This window comes from Strix uralensis, chromosome 37, assembly GCF_047716275.1.
Source record: "Strix uralensis isolate ZFMK-TIS-50842 chromosome 37, bStrUra1, whole genome shotgun sequence".
Taxonomy (NCBI): Eukaryota; Metazoa; Chordata; class Aves; order Strigiformes; family Strigidae; genus Strix; species Strix uralensis.
Window position 1 is genome coordinate 1,345,853 of NC_134008.1, and position 20,058 is coordinate 1,365,910.

The window sequence follows — 20,058 nt, forward strand, 5'->3', positions numbered from 1 at the left end:
GTGGTGGGGACACAGTGACAAAGGTTGGCCATAGAGTGTGTGACCTCCCTGAGCTTGCTTTTCCTGCATGCTTTTTCAGACTCCATCAGGGCACATGCAGAGTCAGTATAAATTAGAGAATGCAGACATTTCTTCATCTGGAAGGTGAAAACTGAAGAAAATTGCAAAAAAAACTTTAAAAAATTATTTAATATGGAAATCACCTGGTTTTATGCTACAGTCTGGAAATGTCTCTATTTGCAAGAATTCAAGAATTCATAAAAGTTATGCACAGAGATGTTGCTCTTTAGAGCACACAGCTGTCTCCACCACAAGCTGTCCTACAGCGTCTTGCATCTCTGTCTGTTCCTCACCAGGCTGTAGACACCAACACAGCTACCCCACCTCTCTCTCACACCAGCATCTCCCCTCCTTTACTGATGTCTCTCCATTGTTGCTGCTTTTGTTGCTCCAGCAGGTTCCAAGCTCTGTCAGCTCTCCTTCAAGAGTGCATTGCTGAGAGGCTGCTGAAACTTGTCCAACCCTTGGAATGTTACTCCAGCTGCTCTTCCACATGAGCACCACTGATATTGCCCCAGGACACCTGGAAAGTGTCAAGCATGACGACATGACACTGGACACAATGTTCAAAGGCATTTGGGCAGAAGTGATTTTCTTCTCAGTCCTGCTGGTGGGTGGAAAGGGGAACAGACCCTGCAGGTAGACAATTGGTTGTGCCTTTGGTGTTAGTAATGGGTTTCTATGACCTTGAGACCCTCCCTGAGGAAGAGATGGGATTCACCTGATGAAGTGGGACAAAACTATCCTTGCTAAAAGACTGGGCATCGTATTAAGAAGACTTTAAACTGAAAGGGTGGATGTGATACCGTAAAGGCCGGTCAGAGAAGAACTCTCTAAAACTCAAAAGTGAGAGTGTTAAAAAGCAGGCATTCTTTATTACGGCGCCGGGTGCACGGGGGATCTCTCCACCAAACGTGAACACCTAGGCCAGCAAATTCACGACTTAAATGCAGGTAGCTTATACATATTCATGAGGTCTTACAATACAAACATACATATTCACAACAAAATGTAATTAGTTCTAAAGTCCTTGTGTCAACAGTTCTTTCCACCTTATCTTGAAACGTGATGCTATCCTTGAAATAGTAGTCATCCGTTAAGTCATAAACGTATCAATATTGTCGTGCTTTCTTCCATCTTATCGGAAACATGATGCGATGTGTATCCTTGAGTGGAGCCATCCCTCCTAGTTCCCGCGTTTGATGTGTGATGCACATCCTCTTGGTAATTGGTCCCCAAGTTTGATATGTGGTGTGAAACCTTGAATGGGGAGTCATCCTCTTGAATTTACAGTTCACAGATGTCCTTCATCTCCAGGGGTACACACAGATGTCCTCCATCTCCAGGGGTACAGATGTCCACTCTCTTTGGGTACACACAGATGTTCTTCGTCAGTGTCAGAGGCCCCAGTCTCACTTCACTAAGTCATAAAATGCCTGTATATCTCTTGTCACCCTAATGCTACATCCTACCACATCCTCTGTCCTTGGGGCCCCATCTTTATTTATGTATGCTTGTGTTCTTTGTTTTCACAGTTCCGAAATGCCTTGCTCTTACAGCTCAGACAGGATTTTTAGTTTAAATGAACAGCTCAAGTTTAATATGGTTAACTATTCTATAGTTATATTTGATTTTCTTTATATTCCTATATCAGATGAAAGGAGAAAATGGCTGATAATCACATGAGGAATTGGTGGACAGGCTTTTAAGGAAAGGGTATCTTATGATGAGATCACAAGTGACATGTTAATAAACAAAAGAGAGTTTAGGAGGAAACACCTCAAACATGCACATAAATAAGGAGATGCTTACAGAACATCACGATGGAAATGCTCTCCTGCCCTTTCTGGGAGATCAGCATGGCTGGACACCTCTTCTCAGAACTTGCACAGTAATTCTCACAGCGTGGAGAGAAAACAAGAGGAATTAGATGTCTGTGTGCAGTGACAGAGCTCTAGTCTCATTTGGATAACAAAGATGTGGGGCATTGCTGACACCACTGCAGTGCTGCGATGGATGGATGCTGGCGTTTTAGAAGGACAGGCTGAAAAGGCGAGGAAGGGGAGTTGCCCTGCCCATGAGAGAGCAGTGGGAATGCATGGAGCTCTGCCTGGGAAGAGGTGATGCATCAGCTGAGAAGCAATGGATTAGTGGGCAGAGCCACGTGGGCTACACTGTAGTGAGTATCTGCTATAAGCAATCAGGACAATTAGGGAAGAAGCACATGAAGCCTTCTTCAGATGTTCACAGGTTTGGCTCCTCATGGGGACTTAAAACCCCTTGATCTCTGCCAGAAGGGAAACACAGCAGGGCACAAGCTGTCAAGAAGATTTCTCAAGGGTAACCATGATAACTTCACAAACATTGAGACATGGGGCTAGGAAAGGCAGAACCCATCTGGAGTTGAACCTGGAAAGGGATTTGAAGGGTGGCAAGAAAAGATTCTAGAAGTACATCAGCAGCTGAAGGAAGGCTGGGGAAAATCTGGGACTCTGCTGAGTGGGGCAGGGGTCCTGGTGACACAGGACAAAGAAAAGACAGAGGGACTTGGTGGTAAGAGCAGACTTCAGAAACCCCAAAACCTGTGACCAGGGGAGAAATCTAGAGTATGGAAGACTTACCCTTGGAGGAGGTGTGTTAAATTAGAGAAAATTTAGACAAATTGGACATGCACAAGTCATTGCAGCCTGACAAAGTTCACCCATGAGGGTAAGGAACGTAGCTGATTTCATTGCAATGCCACTATTGGTTATTTAAAGGTCTTGGGGATCAGGAGAGATTCCTGAGGTCTGGAAGAAAGAAATGTCAGCCCCATGTCCAAGAAAGGCGATGTAGCAACTGAGGCACGGACTCTCCATGGAATCCAGAAAGAAAAAAAGTTTATTGTTACAACCGTACATACTTACGCTCTCGGATGCTGTCGGTAAAGCTCTTACTTCATAGTTAACAAATCAGCAATTAGCCAGCTATCAACCTTTTCTCCTATCAGCATCAGACCACTCTAACACGTGCTGTGCAGACCAATCACCTTCTTATTCACACGCTATTCTCGTGGCAGTAACTTCTCACAGTTCAGTACTTTTCCACAGTTTAGTGTTGCAGCTGTCCGTTGTTTTTCCCTGCCACCTTGGCATAGCTCAACAGCCTCTTATCTTTCTTCCAAGACCTGTTTTTCATCAAAGCCTAGCTATTTCTCAGAGGCTGTGCAAGGCAGACAGGCCAATGCCTCCCACAGGCGAAAAGGAGGATCCAGGGGATCCAGTCAGTCCTTCTGCCATAGTATCCTCCTAGACAAAGTTTGGTCTAGATAAGTGGAAAAGGACATGCATTTAGAACTGGCTCAGTGGCTGAACCCAGAGGGCTGTGGTCATGGGCACAAAGTCCATCTAGAGGCCAGTTGCTAGTGGTGTGCCCCAGGAATCAATGAAGAGTGTTTAACTTCTTCATTCTGTGACCTAGATGACGGGACTGAGTGCACCCTCCAGAAGCTTGAGGATGACACAACATTAGGGAGGAGTGCTGCCTGCACCAGGTAGTGTCACTGCCATTGAGAGGGACCTGGACAGGCTGGTGAACTGGACTGAGAGGAACCTCACAGAGGTTGACCAAGAGAATGCAAAGTCCTCCCCCTGGGGAGGAATAAACCCATGAACCGGTACATGCTGGCGTCTGAGTGACTGGAAAGGAGCTTTGTGAGGAAGGACCTTGTGCTCCAGGTGGACAAGCTGAACACGAGCCAGCAGTGCATGCTTGTGGCAAAGGCAGCCACCAGCCTCCTGTGCTGCATTAGGAAGAGTGCTGCTGGGGGTGGGGGCAGTTATCCTGCCCCTCCACTCAGCACTGATGAGACCACTTCTGGAGTGTTGGGGCCAGTGCAGGGCACCCCAGTATGAGAAAGACATGGACTTGCTTCAGAAAGTCCATCTTAGGGCCAAAGAAGTTTATTAAGTGACTACAGCATCTCTCCAGAGTTCACTGAGAGAGCTGGGACTGTTTAGCCTGAAGACAAGAAGGCTCAAGGGGGATCTCATCACTGTGCACAAATATGTGAAGGGAGGGTGTAAAGAATCACAGTCTGGTTGAGGTTGGAATGGGACCTCTGGAAATCAACTGGTCCAACCCTTTTGAATGGCTCCAAGGATGCAGAGCCCATAACTTCCCTGGGTAACCTGTGCCAGTGCTTAGCCACAGTGAAAAAACATTTCTTGATTTTCTGAGAGAATCCCCTGTGTTCCCTTGTGTGCCTACTGCCTCTGGTCCTGTCGCTGAGCACCACTGAAAGGAGCCTGGCTCCACCTCTGTGCACCCTCCCTTCAGGTGTTTCTAGACTCTAATAAAGTCCTCCCTGAGCCTTCTCTTCTCTGAGCTAAACTGTCCCAGCTCTCTCAGCCTTTCCTCACATGGGAGGTGCTCCAGTCCCTTCCTCACCCTTGTGTATGTCCCTGTCTCTGTTGTACTGGGAAGCCCTGCACTGGACTCCAGACTCCAGGAATGCCCTCACCAGTGCTGCATAAAGGGACCAATCACCTCTCTGTGCCTGCCCACTGTGCAGCCAGTGCAGAAGAGGATGCCATTTGCCCTCTTTGCCCCAAGGGCACATTACTGGCTTAGGTTCAACCTGGTGTCCACCAGGACCCCCAGGGCCTTTCCAACCAAGCTGCTTTCCAGTTGCCTGCCCCCAGCATATACCAGTGCATGGGGCTGTTCTTCCCCCAGGGGCAGGACTTTGAGCTTCCCCTTGCTGAACTTCATGAGGTTCCCCTTGTCCCATTTCTCCAGCCTGTCAAGATCCCTCTGGATGGCAGCACAATGGTCTGGTGTATCAACCACTCCTCTGCCCCATCTTCCACCTCATTAAGGAAAATGTTAAACAGGACAGCACCCAGTATGGATTCCTGGGGCACACTGCCAGCTGCTGGCCTCCAGCTGGACTTTGTCCTGCTGATCACCACCCTCTGGGTCCTGCCATTCAGCCCCTTTTCCACCCACCACCCAGTCTGCTCATCCTGCCCATACATTGACAGCTTCTCTGTGAGGTTCCTGTGGCAAAGAGTGTTGAAATCCTTCCTGAAGTCCAGGCAGACAATATCCACTGCTCTCCCTTCATCTACCAGGCCAGACACTTCATCGGAGAAGTTTATCAAATTGATAAGCATGTAGTCATGCTGACTATTCCTGATTATTTTCTTCTCTTTAAAATGGCTGGCGATGGCTTCCAGGATTAGCAGCTCTATCCCCCTCTCAGCGGTCAAGGTGTGGCTGACTGGCCTTTTGTTCCCTGGTTCCTCCTTCTTGCCCTTCTTGAAGACAGGAGTGACATTTGCTTTCCTCCAGTATCCAGGCTTTTCTTCCAGTCACAATAGGTAATCAGAGATCATTGAGGGTGGCCGTAAAAGGACATCTGCCAGCTCCCTCAGCACTCATTGCTGCATCCCATCAGGGCCCAAGGACTTCTGTATCGCCAGTCCATGGCCAGTTTGGCCACTTCACCATTGGGTCAGTGTTCCTTGACCTGATACTCTTCCATCAAGGGTACATCTTCCTTGCTCCATCCTTTCCCCCTGCTCTCTGGGACCTGGGATTCCTGAAGGCCTGTCTTCCTAGTAAAGACCAAGGCAAAGAAGACATTCAGTACCACAGCCTTTTCCATGTGTGTGTAAGCAGGTCTCATGTCTCATTGACTCATGGACCTGATTTTCCATTGTCTTACTTTTGTTGCCTGTGTACTTACTGAAGCCATTCTTGTTGCCATTGACATCCCTGGCCAGATTCAATTCCATTTGGAGTTTAGATACTCTAACCTCATCCCTGCATGCTTGGACAAAGTTATCCACCTTCATTCCATACTCTGTATGCTTCCTTTAGTGTCTGAGTCAGGAGAGAGCTGAGGGGTCAGCAGGAGAGGGCAGAAGAATGTGGACCAGCTCCTGGGTAAACGGAGGGTCTAAGACCAACTCCTGGAGGGATATATATTGTCTAATATTCTATATACTATATGTATAGCCCACTAACACAACCTAATGCATCAACCCTTATTTGCTCTTACTCTACTGGCTCTTGGTTTGCTTGCTTTGTACCCTCCTTTGGTCTTTTAGAGATGGTTGTCACAGTAATTCTTCTCTGGGCCAGAAATTAAATTACTACCTCCTTTTATTTCCTGTAGTACCCTGAGACTCCTCCTGCTGTTACTGTGTGAGACACACCTCAGTCAGGATAAGCCATCAGTGCACAGACATTAACAGCTGACCAAGTGGAGCTTCTAGTCCAGGGGAGCCTTGAGAAACTCAGGGATTTGGACAACAGAAACCTCTTGATGTTTCAAGGACATGTTGCCAGTCCTGCGTTGGGGGGAAGAATAACCCTGTGCATCAGGGCAAGCGAGGATTTGCCGAGCTGAGCAGTGACCGTAAGGGAAGGGCCTGGGCACTAGGAGGGACAGCACACGAGCCGGTGCTGCATGCTCCCCAGGAACAAGGCCAGCTGCCTAGGAGGTTGCATTAGGAAGAATGTGGCAACCCAGAAAACCTGAGTTAGCTTCCCCTTCAACTCAGCACTGGTGTGGTTCCACACACACAGATGTGTCCCTCTGTGCAGCTCCTATTTTGTAGGAGTTGGGAGGAGGTGGAGAGTGCTGAGGGGAGGTCTGCAAAGATGGGGTTCAGGGACTCAAGGACATGACCTGTGTGTAGAGGCACATGACCATGTTTGGCCTAATGGCATGGAGGTTGCAGGCAGTAAAGGATTAGCCTGAGAGTGCTTGAAGGGTGGTTTCAGAGGTGATGGAACTTTTCTTTGTGGTGGAAAACAACATGAGAAAGACATAATGGAACTATGAGAATCTTGGAAGGTTGAGAACGGTCATGAAGTTAAGGAATTGTCACCCCAAGGGCAGCGTTGTGCAGCAACAAGTCACCCAGAGGGAGTTTGGACCATCCCATGGCTTCGTGTTTCAAGGAAGAGCCAGGGAGGATGGAGAGATATTCAGTGTTGGTGTGGCCTCACCTTGAGTACTGTGTGCACTGCTGGGCCTCACAACTGGAGAAGGATGTGAAGGTCCTTGAATGCATCCAGAGGAAGGCAACAAAGCTGGTGACAGAGCTAGAAGGAATGTCACATGAGGAGAGGCTGAGGACTTTGGGTTTGTCTAGAGTGGAGAAAAGGAAGCTGAGGGGTGACCTCATGGCTCTCTGCAGCTTCCTGAGGAGGGGAAATGGAGTGGGAGGTGCTGCTCTTTTCTCCCTGGGATCCAGGGATAGGACATGTGGGAATGGTTCAAAGATGTGGCAGGGGAGGTTTAGACTGGACATGAGGAAGCATTTGTTTTACCAAAAAGGTGGGCAAACACCGGAACAGGCTTCCTAGAGAGGTGGTCGAGCCCTCAAGCCCGTCAGTGTTTGAGAAGCATTTGGACAATGCTCTTAATAACAGCTTTAACGTGGTCAGCCCTGAACTGGTCAGACGGGTTGAGTAGATGGTCATTGTAGGTCCCTTACAACTGAAATAGTCTACTCTATGATTTCTTATTCTGTATCAGGAAGGGCAGTGAAATGCTGAGTTGAGAGCAAGGTGGGGAAGAATTGATGATGTTGAGAGCCTGCAGGGAAAGAACTGCAGGTGTGGGACACTGAGCACAGCCTGTGGTAGAGACAGTTGAAGGCTCTGGCATAGCTGAGAGCCCCCAACAGGGCCAAGGACTTTTCCCCCCTGCTTATGGTTGTCGCCTCTGCAGCTATGGCCCACCAGGACAAACATCAGCCTCATGGCACCAAGAACTCATGGCCATCTTGCCCCACCCAGGACAGACCCATCAGTGCCATACCGTTGTCCTGCCCTTGGTACCACACATTGCCACATGACACTGCCCCAGGAAGAGCCCTGGGCAATGGGTGAGGGACAGGATCTCCCTTCCCAGGGGCTGCGGGTCAGGCTTTGGCCCTTTGGCTTCAGCACATTAAGGCAGACTAAGCATCAGAACTACCTTTACACTGTGTTTGCTACCTCTCATTCCTGCCTCCACCTTTCTGCTCTAACCAGCCCCTGGGGAGGCTTTGTTGGGGATGGCCCTCAGTGGGACCCATTAACACTCCTTGGAACTGTAGGCGTTGCTTCTGATCTTGACTTCTTCAGCCGTTGGTTCAGGCTCCTCTCAGTGTCTGAGGCTCATGGTCTCAGCACCAAAGACACCATGGGGCTCATTAAAATGCAAAAAGCCATGTCTCTTTCAATTATTTCCTTCAGTCTTCAAGTCTTGGGTAGCTAATTGAAGAGGTCTCTGGAGTGTACGTAAAGGGGAAGTTTTCACTGAGCATTTAATAGAGCAGTATTTTTTACTATTAAGTGTCTTGTCTTTTTCAGTTTACAGCAGAAGTGATGGCAGCATTCTCTTAATTGATGTTGATGCAGGGGGTCTCCTACTGCTGTCAGGAGGGGTAGGACCAGCTCCTCCTGGAGGTCAGACACTGCATGGACAACCTGATTCCTCACCTCCCCAGCCCGGCCATTTCTCCCATCGGCCCCCTGGGACTTGCAGCATTTCTCCTGACATCAGACTTCTTCACCCCAGCTGCAGCTGGAGGTTACAGCTCCTCTGCACCAGCTCCCACGGACTTCCCTCAGAGACCTTGCTGAACACAGGCACAGCAGAATTTCTCTTCATTGCAAACAAACAGAAGGAAAACATGGGAAAGTTTAACAAACAACAACCCCCACTGCTCAACTGTGTGCTAAGGGGAAGCTGCCTCCACTGAGGTTCACCATCCCCAGGGGAGAACCTCACTAGCAATGTTTCAGACAGATGGATGGGAAATGACAGATATGAACACAATGAAGGAGGTGCCTGAAGAGAGAATTAGACTGCTGAAAGACAAGGGCAGGCTTCTAACTCCCTGAAGCTCAGAGCTTCAGTTTCAACTAATGCACTTTCTAGAAATTCCCATTTGGTCACGGTGGAAAAACATCATCACTTTATTCAAAGTTTTCAATCATCTCAGCTGACTAAAAGTTGCGCATGTTTTTTTAAAAAGTCTCAGGCAGTTCTTCCCCTTTCCAGGCAGAGCTCAGCTGTCTGACCATAGACATCGAGTGCCCCTTGCAGACGCCCCGGTTTATCTGACGTATATCCCTGGGACTGGCCGCTGTCACACAGGCCAGGAGGTCTCCTGCAGGAGACCAGAGCCCCTCAGGAACTGCTGGTAGAGGCCGGGCAGAGGGGCCCAGGACACCTGCACTGCCACCAGGCGTCTCTTTCCCTGTGACTTAGGGCATCTGTGTCCCTGTAGCTACATCCCACCCTGGTTCTGGAAATATTTTTGCATTTAAAATCATAATTAAAAAAATTGTTCATGAAGTACTTCAAAGATTGGTATATCAAAACAAAGCAAAGCTAAACGAGGAGGACATAAACACAGAAAATTTGAAAAAAAGCCGAGAATTTTATTAAAAAATATTCTTTGATCTTCTTCTTTCCTCATTTCTTCTTTGTTTCAGTTTTATTGACATTTTCTAAACATTTCTATCATACTCAGGCCTGCAGCATAAAAGACAGATATTTCTATGTCTTGCAGAGATCCCAGCACACTAAAACCCCTCCCCACCCAGGAGCATCCTTGCCACTCCTCACCCCTTGCACAAAGAGTCACTACTAAGGTGGCAGGCTCCCTCACCTGATACGGGGAAGCTGGGTGACCACCTGCAGTGAAACACCCTGGGTTTGGGTGGCCAGATTTGCACTTGTCTCTAGACATCTGTGTTACAGTGTCTGCTCAAAGGGGTCTCTGGATCATCCATGAACACTCCCTTTTTATTCCCTCCAGGGTAAATGAAGAGTGACTCCTTGTTAGGTGAAGAGAGGGAGGAGACTGGTCTCCCCCAACATCAGACACCTCCCTGCAGATGTCTATGTCAAATCCAAGTTGTCTGTACTTCCCCTCCTAGTCAATGCAGAGACAGGAGTTGTCTCCACTGAGGTGTCTGGAGATCCTTTTCCTGGTGACCAGGGAATGCTCCAGAAGGGTTCCCATAGTTCCTGGGTCACCCTTCCAAGCACCCTGTGTGTACTTCACATACCCCAGAGCATCTTAGAGAGCAACAGCTGATGAATGTGGGCAAAGGAATTACTCAAATGAATTTGCTCCTTCACCTTCTATGGGACTGAGATGCGAGTGACCAGCCTGTAGTCCCATGGATGCTCCTTGTTCTCTGCCTGAAAATGGGTGCAATGTCTGCCATTTCCCACCCTGTTTGCCCTGACATTTCAAAGGTGACCAGGAGCAGCCTTGCAATGACCCCAGCCAGCTCTCCCAGCACCCTTGGGCACATCCTCTCTGGTCCTATGGACCTGTGTGTGCTCAAGTGGTGCAAGTGCTCCCCAGAGACACCTTCCTCTGCCATGGTGCAGCCCTGCCTGCCCAGATGTTGGTCAGAGACTCAAGGACCAGGGAGGTCTGGGTGCAGATCTGGGAGAAGAGGACAGGAAAACGATTACTTCCTTGGCCTTTTCCAGGATTTTGCCACTACACCTCCTGTCTCACTGCACCACGAGACTCTATTTTTGTCAGCCGACCCCTTGTTCTGCCACTGAACTTAGAGAAGGCCTTCTGATTGCTCTGCCCATTCCTTGCTAGTTCCAGTCCCAGATGAGCTTTCACTTTCCTGCCTCCACCCCTGTACCCCAAGGCCATGTCTGTATCTGCCTCCTGGACAGCCTGTTCCCTCTCCCACCCCTCTGCAATGCCTTCTGGTGTGTGAACGCTTTAGCCAGAAGATCCCTGTTCATCCCCACCAGTCTCCAGCTAGTCCCTGCTCAACTCCCAGAACATCAGACTCAGGTGTTGCTGGGATTTGATGTTGTTGTTCTCAAAGATGCAAGAGGGCTCCATGGATCTTGGCTCTCCAGGATCCTGCCAAGCAGATGCTGAACCGTGTGAAATGTGCTGTGCTGCAGGCCAAGGCTGTCATTCTGCTGTTTGTCTTTTTCCTCTGCCATGGTCACTGCAGCCACGGCTGCCCTCAGCATTCACATCCTCATCCAGTTCTGCCTTGTTCATGACTATCAGAGTGCAGCCCTAGTCAGGCATCAGCTGCCTGTGTCCAAAAAGGGAGGGGTGAGGCAGGAGAAAGGTCCCTGTCTGGGTGCTGGCTCTGGACACTTCTGTTCCAGCCCCCTGACCAGCTGCAGCAGGCAGGAGGGCAGGCCACGCTCATGGACACACTGCTCAGCCCTGTCTGCTCTGGAGCAGACCTGACACCAAGCAGCATCTCCCCTCAGAACCACAGCTGGGACTGCAACTTTGAGGTGGTTCACCTGGAAAGAAGTGCCCAGGAGTGAGCCAATACCCGGGCTGTGTGAGGGCTGAGCAGGTGCCTGGAGGCCCAGACAATGAAGGAACCAAGTGTTTTAAATTTCTATGAGGATGAATTACAGTGGAGGAGGTTGAAGACCCGCTGTCAACTGCAGGAGGAGCCTGTACCAGCAAGAGTGGACAGACACCCAAACAGCAGTTGTCTGAAACGAGGGGAAACAAATCCCAAGTGGAGTCCACGTGGCATGGGAATGGACCAGAAGGAGAAACTCCTTGCTGTCCATGAACAGTGGGAATGTATTTCAGTCACAGGTGGCATTCAGCTTCCCTGATTCCGAGAACCTACGAATAGGAGCTTCAGGGTGCAGACCATGGCCTTTGGGGGTGTTAAAGCTGGAGGCAGTGAGGTGCAGGGGTAATGTAGAGCTGTCTGAGGCAGTGCCTCCCAGGCTCCCCTTGCAGTCAGTGGAGTGGAGGAGATGTTCACCTGACTTGTCTTAGCTGATCACATAAAATACAGGATGAGCAGTGCCCCATAAACATCTGCACTTACTGGATAAGAGCTCATAGGATAATGTACTGGGTCTGGCTGAGCTGGAATTGGTTTTCCCCTGTAGCAGCCCTCATGGTGCTGTGTTTTATGTTGGGAGCTGGCAGGGTGTTGATAGCACACTGGTGGTGTGGCTACTGCTGGGTAGTGCTTACACAGAACCAAGGCTCTTTCCAACATTTTCCCCTCCCAGTGGGACGGGGTGGGCAAGATCTTGGGAGGGGACACAACCAGGACAGCTGACCTGAACTGACCAAAGGGATATTCCAGACCAAACAAAATCTGCTTGAGTATAAAGCTGGGAAAAAGGAGGAGGTGGGGGGGTGTCACCCTTGGTCCTCTGTGGTAACCGCTACGCGTATTGGAGCCCTGCTTCCTGAGAAGGCCCAACAGTGCCTGTTTTCTTTTTGCTTCCATGCGTGGGCCTTGCTTTGCTTTGCTTACATTAAACATGATTTTCTTCTACCCACAAGGGTTGTTTTTTTCCTATCTTATTTTCTTTCCCCCTTTTTGCCCTGTTGAGAAAAAAAAAAAAAAGGGGGGGGGGGGGGGAAGTGATAGGTCGACTTACAGGTCAACTTGGTGGCTACCTGGCAGTTAGCCAAGGTCAAACCACCACATCCATGGACCCCAGAACCTCTCTGATTGCTCTGACACTTTGAGGGCACAGTGCAGAATCACAGGCGAGGGTGATATAGCGAACAGGAGCACTTGCAATGAGCCTGTCCAAGGCAGCTGAGATGAGTCTCACTGGGAGAGTGGGGGTTGTTCCTGGAGACACACACAGAAGTGTCAGGGCTCTGTCAGGTGTCCACATCTCAGCTGGCCTCATGTACTCATCTTACATGCAGGAGTGTTCAGAGACATGAGTCCTTCCCTTGCACACACAGAGGCAGTGAATTGCAGGAGTTGCAGTGTCTCTCTGGCCTCCTGCTGCCACTGCCAGAGGCTGGGAGGCCCCTCAGCCCTGTGGTGACCACCCTGCTCTGCACTCGTGTGAGATGCCCCACAGCATGAGAAATGGACTCAGGGACTTTGGTTCAAGGAAACACCTCCCAGTGATTCATTCAGGTGGTTTCCCAGGGGATGTTACTGTCAATGTGAAGTGACCTCATGACACCATCCCACACACCATCATGGCACCATCCCACACACCATCATGGCACCCCCAGGAATAGCTGATGGCATTTGTGCTCTCTCACCTCACACACATGACGTGCATGCTTACATCTCCTCCATACAGTGCAAACATGGACTTCTGACCTACTCATTTAGTGTCTCTCCATGAAGGGAGAAAGAACCTCCCCAGTCTGGGGTGAGAGGCCAGTGCTGCAAATGGTGGTTCAGAGGGGCTAGAGCATGATGATTGCCCTGGGGCAGTGTCATGGTTTTACCCCAGCCAGCATCTGAGCCCCACACAGCCACTCACTCACTTCCCTGGGTGCGATGAGGGACAGGATCACAAGGGTAAAAGTGAGAAAACTCATGGGTTGAGATAAAGACAGTTTAACAGGTAAAGAAAAAGCAACACATGTAAGCAAAGGAAAACATGGAATTCATTCACTTCTTTCCATTTGCAGAGTTTCAGCCATCTCCAGAACATCAGGGCTCCATCACATGTAACGGTGACTTGGGAAGACAAAAGCCATAACTCTGAATGTCCCCGTGTTCATTCTTCTTCCCCCAGCTTTATATAACTGAGCATGATGTCATAAGGTATAGAATATCCTTTGGTCAGCCGGGGTCAGCTGTCCAGACTGTGTCCCCTCCCAGCTCCTTGTGCACCCCCAGCCTGCTCACTGGTGGGGTGGGGTGAGGAGCAGAACAGGCCTTGACTCTGTGTAAGCCCTGCTCAGCAATAATGAAAACATCCCTGCATTATCAACACTGTTTTCAGCACAAATCTAGGAAGAAAATTAACTCTATCCCAGCCAAACCAGCACAGGCAGCTTCCCCAGTGTGTCCTGTGAACACAGACACAGACAAGACCCTGGTCCTTCAGGTCTCTCCCAGGAGGCCTGGCTGTGCGAGGACACTGCTGTGTGCCCCCACCCTGCAAATCACACTGTTTAGCTCTTCACTGGTGTTTTCATCTGTGGGCCAATTCCTTGGGCATGTTCTTGAGATCAGGTCTGGAAGAAGAGCTCAGTCTTCACTGCCCTGAGGAGATCCTCTTTCATGATGGAACCACTCTTACGGAGGCCGGCTCTGTCACAGAAGTGCCCATTGCCTGTCCCTGCCTGCGGTCACCGAACTGTCACGCAGCAGGAGTGTGACCAAGCTGCCAGAACACTCAGGCCTTACACCAAACTGAAGGGGTGAGAAGAAGAGTGTGGAAGTGGAAAAAGAACATCTCTTGAGGACCAAGTGCTCGCTGGCAGGGCTGACATGCCAGGACTCTCTTCCCCTCCACATCTGCACACAGGAATTTTTCTTGCAGGTCCATAAAGTCTTAGAGGAAGGATCTCAGAAAAACAAAAAATCACTGCAGGTCCTTTATTTTGTTAAAACACACAGATATCATGGCTCGTCACTTTTTCAGCCACTCAGAAAAGAAAAGCAGATAATGAATTAGAAAGGGGATGAAAACATTAAAAGTAAAACAACAACAGAAAATGCTGACAGTCTGGGCCTGTAGAGAGTTATATTATAACTGCTGTTCAGCAGAAGATGAGCAGTTTATTGCTTCAGAATAACATCTAGTTATCAGTTTCCTCAGGGAATCCTTGATCTCCTGGTTCCTCATGCTGTAGATGAGGGGGTTCAATGCTGGAGGCACCACCGAGTACAGAAATGACACCACCAGGTCCAGGGATGGGGAGGAGATGGAGGGGGGCTTCAGGTAGGCAAAGATTATACTACTGATAAAGAGGGAGACCACAGCCAGGTGAGGGAGGCACGTGGAAAAGGCTTTGTGCCGTCCCTGCTCAGAGGGGATCCTCAGCACTACCCGGAAAATCTGCACATAGGACACCACAATGAAAACAAAACATCCAAAAAGTAAACAGGCACTAACCATGATAAGCCCAACTTCCCTGAGGTAGGAGTGTGAGCAGGAGAGTTTGAGGATCTGGGGGATTTCACAGAAGAACTGCTCTAGGACATTGCCTTGACAACATGGTAGCGAAAATGTGCTTGTAGTGTGCAGTACAGCAGTGAGAAAACCACTACCCCAGGCAGCTGCTGCCATGTGGACACAAGCTCTGCATCCCAGGAGGGCCCCATAGTGCAGGGGTTTGCAGATGGCAACATAGCGGTCATAAGCCATGATGGTGAGGAGAGAAAACTCTGCTGAGATCAAGAAGGCAAACATAAAGATCTGGGCAGCACACCCTTGGTAGGAGATGTCCCTGTTGTCCCAGAGGGAATTGGCCATGGCTTTGGGGAGAGTGGTGGAGATGGAGCCCAGGTCAAGGAGGGAGAGGTTGAGGATGAAGAAGTACATGGGGGTGTGCAGGTGGTGGTCACAGGCGATGGCAGTGATGATGAGGCCGTTGCCCAGGAGGGCAGCCAGGTAGATGCCCAGGAAGAGCCAGAAGTGCAAGAGCTGCAGCTCCCGTCTGTCTGCGAATGCCAGGAGAAGAAACTCAGTGATGAAGCTGCTGTTGCACATTTGCTTTCTCTGAACATGGGGGGTTGTCACTAGAGGAAAAGGCAGTGAAAATCTAGGATAGATTTCTCTGGTCAAAGCTTGCTCAGTTCCTGACAGAACACCCACCCTCCAGCCTCTGTCCTAAAGAAAGACCTTCATGCAGCTCCCGGACTGGAGCTCTGGTGTTTGCTGGCTGAGGGGGCAGTGGGGAGCAAGGGATTCTGCTGTGGGCTCTGCAGGAGTCAGTCCTGCTGTGCCCCAACAGGCAGAGAGGAACCCGCAGTGATCACTGGTTAACTCCACTCCTGAAACCCAAGAGATTTCAGCCTTGTCCCTCCCAGTGTCCCCAGCTGCAGAGCAGAGCTGTGGGGCTTTGCTCTTCTTGCTTTTGCTCCTGTTGCCCTGTCCTACCTGAGGAGTGCGTTCTGAAGGCAGACAGCCTGGACATTGCTGCTGCGCTACAAGTGCTCCATGGAGAGTGCGGGAGTGCAAAGGGGAGAGCCTTAGTGCAGAGTGAGGAGAGCCAGGCTGTCCATCAGACTTGCTCTCAACTGCCCTGGGCTTGCACCTCTGGAATCTGGAGGAGGGTCACCCCCAGCTGCTCCCTTGACAGGAAATTGGATGCTGCTGAGAGCAGAGGAGTCCAGTTGAAATCCTCTCAGTAAAGATCTCTGAGCTTTTTGGACCCTTGAAGAGGGGGTGTCCTGCAAAAGGACCCAGCTTTATCCCCAGCCCATAGACAGCATTACCCAGAGACCCAGAGGCTAGAAGGGGGCTTGGGCACCTTGCTGCCATGGACACATCTGCATGGCAGGACCTGCAGGGCCAGTTGCTGAGCTGCAGCTGAAAGCCCCATCCCCAGAGAGCCTGAAAACAGGAGCAGCAGCAGCAGAGGCAGGTGGAGAACCAAGGAGCAATGCCCCAGTGCTTCTGCCAAGGGAGGCAAGGCCAGGGAGGGACAGGTGGGCACTCGGGAGAGTCTCCTCTGATGCATCTCTGGCTGCAGAGGAGGCAGCTCCTGCCCTGGAGCCTGGGACCTGGAGGACAGAGGCTCTGCTGGGTGGGGGAGGAGACCAGGGATGCTTGTTAGGTAGAAAGCACTTTCACTGAAGGGTAATAAGGAGGTGCCACAATACATCACCCTACTCAGCCTGTGCTGTCAGACTGTTTCATTCCCAGCCAATGCCTCTGGCCTGAAGCTGTCCCTGTCTGGAGCCGTTTCTCTTTGCCTTTATCTGTCAGTGCTCACAGCCCCCATCCCACTTGCTGTGTGCTCAGCTCTGCCCTGGAGACCCCTCCTGGCAGCAGGGCTCTGCAGAGGGTCATATCTGTATGTGCAAGTCTAAGGAGCATGTCAGGAAAACACTGATGAGATGACTGAGCTTTCTGTAGGCAAATAAATGCTTGAAGGAACTTTATCAAGGTCCTAAAATACCTATTGCTCTGTAAGGGTAATGCTGTAGGAGTGTTCTTGTGTTGTCCAAATCTGACAGCTGCATTATTACACCCCACAACTGCAGTAGGAAACTGAAAGCACAGACTTCAGAAAGCACCTTTCCTTCCAGGTAGCCCCTGCCTTCATGTGCTTCTTGAAAAGCTGCCTCTGCCAGTGTCCTGGGAGCGATCTGGAGCTACGAGCAGCCCTGACCCACGCAGCACCCTCTCCACAGCAGAAGGACCCTGCCCTGCCGGGTGTCTCTCCTTCCCCCCACAGCTTCTCCCCACAGCGCCATGGGCAGCTCCCCGGGCAGGCTGAGTGCTGACCCTGGCCAGCGGCAGAGTCCCTGCCCCAGCACACAGCCCCTGGGCTGCAGGGACCCTGCTCTGAAGAACAGCCCTGGGCACCCCTGGCTGCACCCGTGGCTGCACACCTCTGCAGCCATCCCCGGGAGAAGGCAGCCGCCATGGCCTGTCCCTCTGACAGTGCAGCAGGGAAGCCCTGCTCTGGAGCACGTCCTCCTCCTCTTGACAGGAGGGAGATTCCTGGCGGCTGTGCCGGCTTCACCAGATCCCTCCATGACCTGCATTGCATTGCCCTGCACCCAGAGACTTACTGTGTGATTCACTTACTGTGAAGATTTCTCCTCCAGTGAGCTCTCAGCATCCTCCCACTCCCGTCTGCCTTTCCCCTCTCTGTGTCTGGCTCCTCTGCCCTCGGTGCCTGCAGGCAGTGCCCTCAGCCCTGCTGCGCTTTGCAGAGGAGCTGCGCCTGGGCAGAGCTGTCTCTCTGCAGCGCTGCCCACTTGCCCTCAGCTCCCTCTGTCCCAGGAGCCCAGTCCAGCTCCGCAGCAGAGGACCAGCCCAAGGCATTTTAATGACCCCTCGGGTGGGTTTGGTGCTGTGTCCATGAACCTCAGACAGTGATAAGAAGTTGAATATGCCTGTCAAGAAGTCCAAGACTGATGCAAACTCCAAAGTTTCTTGCACTGTTAATGGGTCCCACTGAGGATCATTCCTTACAAAGCCTCCCCGTGGTCTAGTTAGACAAGAAATCTTGAGGCAGAGTATATAGGTAAAGAAAGGCCATGTAATGGTGGAAAAGATTCTGAATGAACCTAGACGTCTTACATTAAGGCAAATGGCCATGACCTTGCCCCCAGTCTCTGGGAAGGAGAATCCCGTCCCTCACGCATTGCTCAGGGCTCTTCCTGGGGCAGTGTGATGTGGGGATGGGCAATGCCAAGGGCAGGACTACGGTCCAACACCTCCCAGGCTCTCGGGTGGGGAAGGGGAGGCCATGAGACCCAGTGCTGTAAGGGGAAGGTGCTTCCTCATCGGCATCAGTGGCAGAGACAACAGCCAGAGCCAAGGGCAGAAAGAGCTCATCTCTGCTGGGGGATTTTCCGATGTTCTTCATCCCTCTATCATCTCTACCACAGGCTGTCCCACTGTGTTCCACACCTGCACCTCTTTCTCCACAGGCTGTAGACATCCACCCGGCTAGCATACCCTGCTCTCACCTGAGCATCTTCCTTCCTTTACTGATATCTCTCCATCCTCCCTGGCTGCTCCTTGAAACACAAATCCTGGGGCTGCTCCAGTCTCCCTCTGGGTGACCTTTACACCACAGCACTGCCCTTCAAGTGACATTTCTCTGTGTCCAGCCTCAGCCTCCCCAGCTGCACTTCGTGGCATTAGTTCTTTCTCATGTTATATCTTACTACAAAGAAAAGCTCCATCATCTCTGAAATCACCCCTCAGTCACTCTCAGGCTACTCCTATAGTGACTGGAGCCTCCACACCACTGGGCCGAAGAACTCCAGGTCCCTCAGCCACCCCACACAGCTCATGGGAACTAGATCCCGAACCTCACCTTAGCAGAGCTTCACTCAACACTCTCCAGGTCCTCCCCACTTCTCCAAAATGGGGAGCCACACCTTGGGACACACCCATGTGTGTGGAGCCACACCAGTGCTGAGTGGAGGGGGATGGTAACTGTGGTTGCGTGGATGGCGGATGCTCCTCCAAAGGCAAACCTGTAGGCAGCTGCCCTTGTTCATCGTGTCCATCCTCTCCTGGCTCGTAGGGCATCCCTCATAGTGTCCTGGCCCTTGTCCTCAGAGTCACTGCTCAGCTGGTCAGGTCACAGCCTGTCCTGATGTATGGGGCTATTGGGCCCCTGCTCCCTGCCAATGTAGGACTGGCCAGTTTTCCTTGTAAAACTTCAAATGATTTCCATTTGCTGAATCCCAGAGTTTCTCAAGCTCCCCCAGGACTGAAGCACAATTTAGTCAAGTTTTCATGTTTGCGTGCAGCTGGACCATCTTGATTGAGGTGTCTCCCACAAGAGAACAGCATGAGAATTTGCAGAGCACTACAAATCCCCTCTCCTGGAGAAACTGTGGGGTCCTGGGGATCAGGTATTTCTAAGGCCATGGGGCTGGACACAGACTGGAAGTTGCCATTTATGTGAAAGAGCAGCAGGAGTGTGAGGAGCTCTGCCTGGGGATGATAATTCAGCTGAGAGCTCAAGGGTCATGGGCAAAACTCTGGTGGGTTGATGTCTTTTATGGACCCCTGATGAGGAAGAGGAAATAGATGAATCCTTCTTCATCAACTGGAAGATGCCCTGCTCCTTATAGCAGACCTAAATTTTCACAATATTATCTGAAGGGGCAGCATAACAAAGTGAAATCCTTCCAGGAGTTTTTTGGAGTTCCTTGACAAAATCTTCCAGACAAGGGTGACTGAAGTGCCAGCGAGAGGAGGTGTCCAGCAGGAAATCATACTTAGAAACAAGGAAGAAGTTGGTCAGGTATGTAATAGTGAGAGGTGATAAAGCAGATTTGTGGCTCCTGAGAGAAGGGAAGAAGGCAAAGAGCAGGACATCAGGAGAGCAGGCTCTGGCCTGCTGAGGAATCTGCTTGGATTAAGAGACCCATCTTAATCAAAAAAGAGGAAGATCTTCTGCTCCACAGATATAGGCAGTGGTGACAAATTAAATAAGTGGAGGTGGACATTGGACAAGTACATGATTTAGAAACAAAACTAAAAGCTGTAGAAAATGAGCTCAGGAAATCTTGAAAAGTAGCTCAGTTTCTGCAGAGCAACATACA

General features: G+C 50.6%; 1 protein-coding gene and 1 long non-coding RNA gene across 2 annotated transcripts in view; one reads left to right on the plus strand and one right to left on the minus strand.

Annotated features, from left to right (window-relative positions):
• LOC141937094 (uncharacterized) overlaps positions 1–20,058 on the plus strand; it is a 786,032-nt gene that overhangs the window by 228,263 nt on the left and 537,711 nt on the right. The window lies entirely within an intron of this gene.
• Positions 10,883–15,523, minus strand: LOC141937070 (olfactory receptor 14A16-like). Its single transcript, XM_074854473.1, has 2 exons — positions 14,619–15,523; positions 10,883–11,003 (listed from the first exon to the last, which is right to left on the minus strand). Exons 1-2 carry the CDS (start codon positions 15,521–15,523, stop codon positions 10,883–10,885), a joined length of 1,026 nt encoding a protein of 341 aa, XP_074710574.1.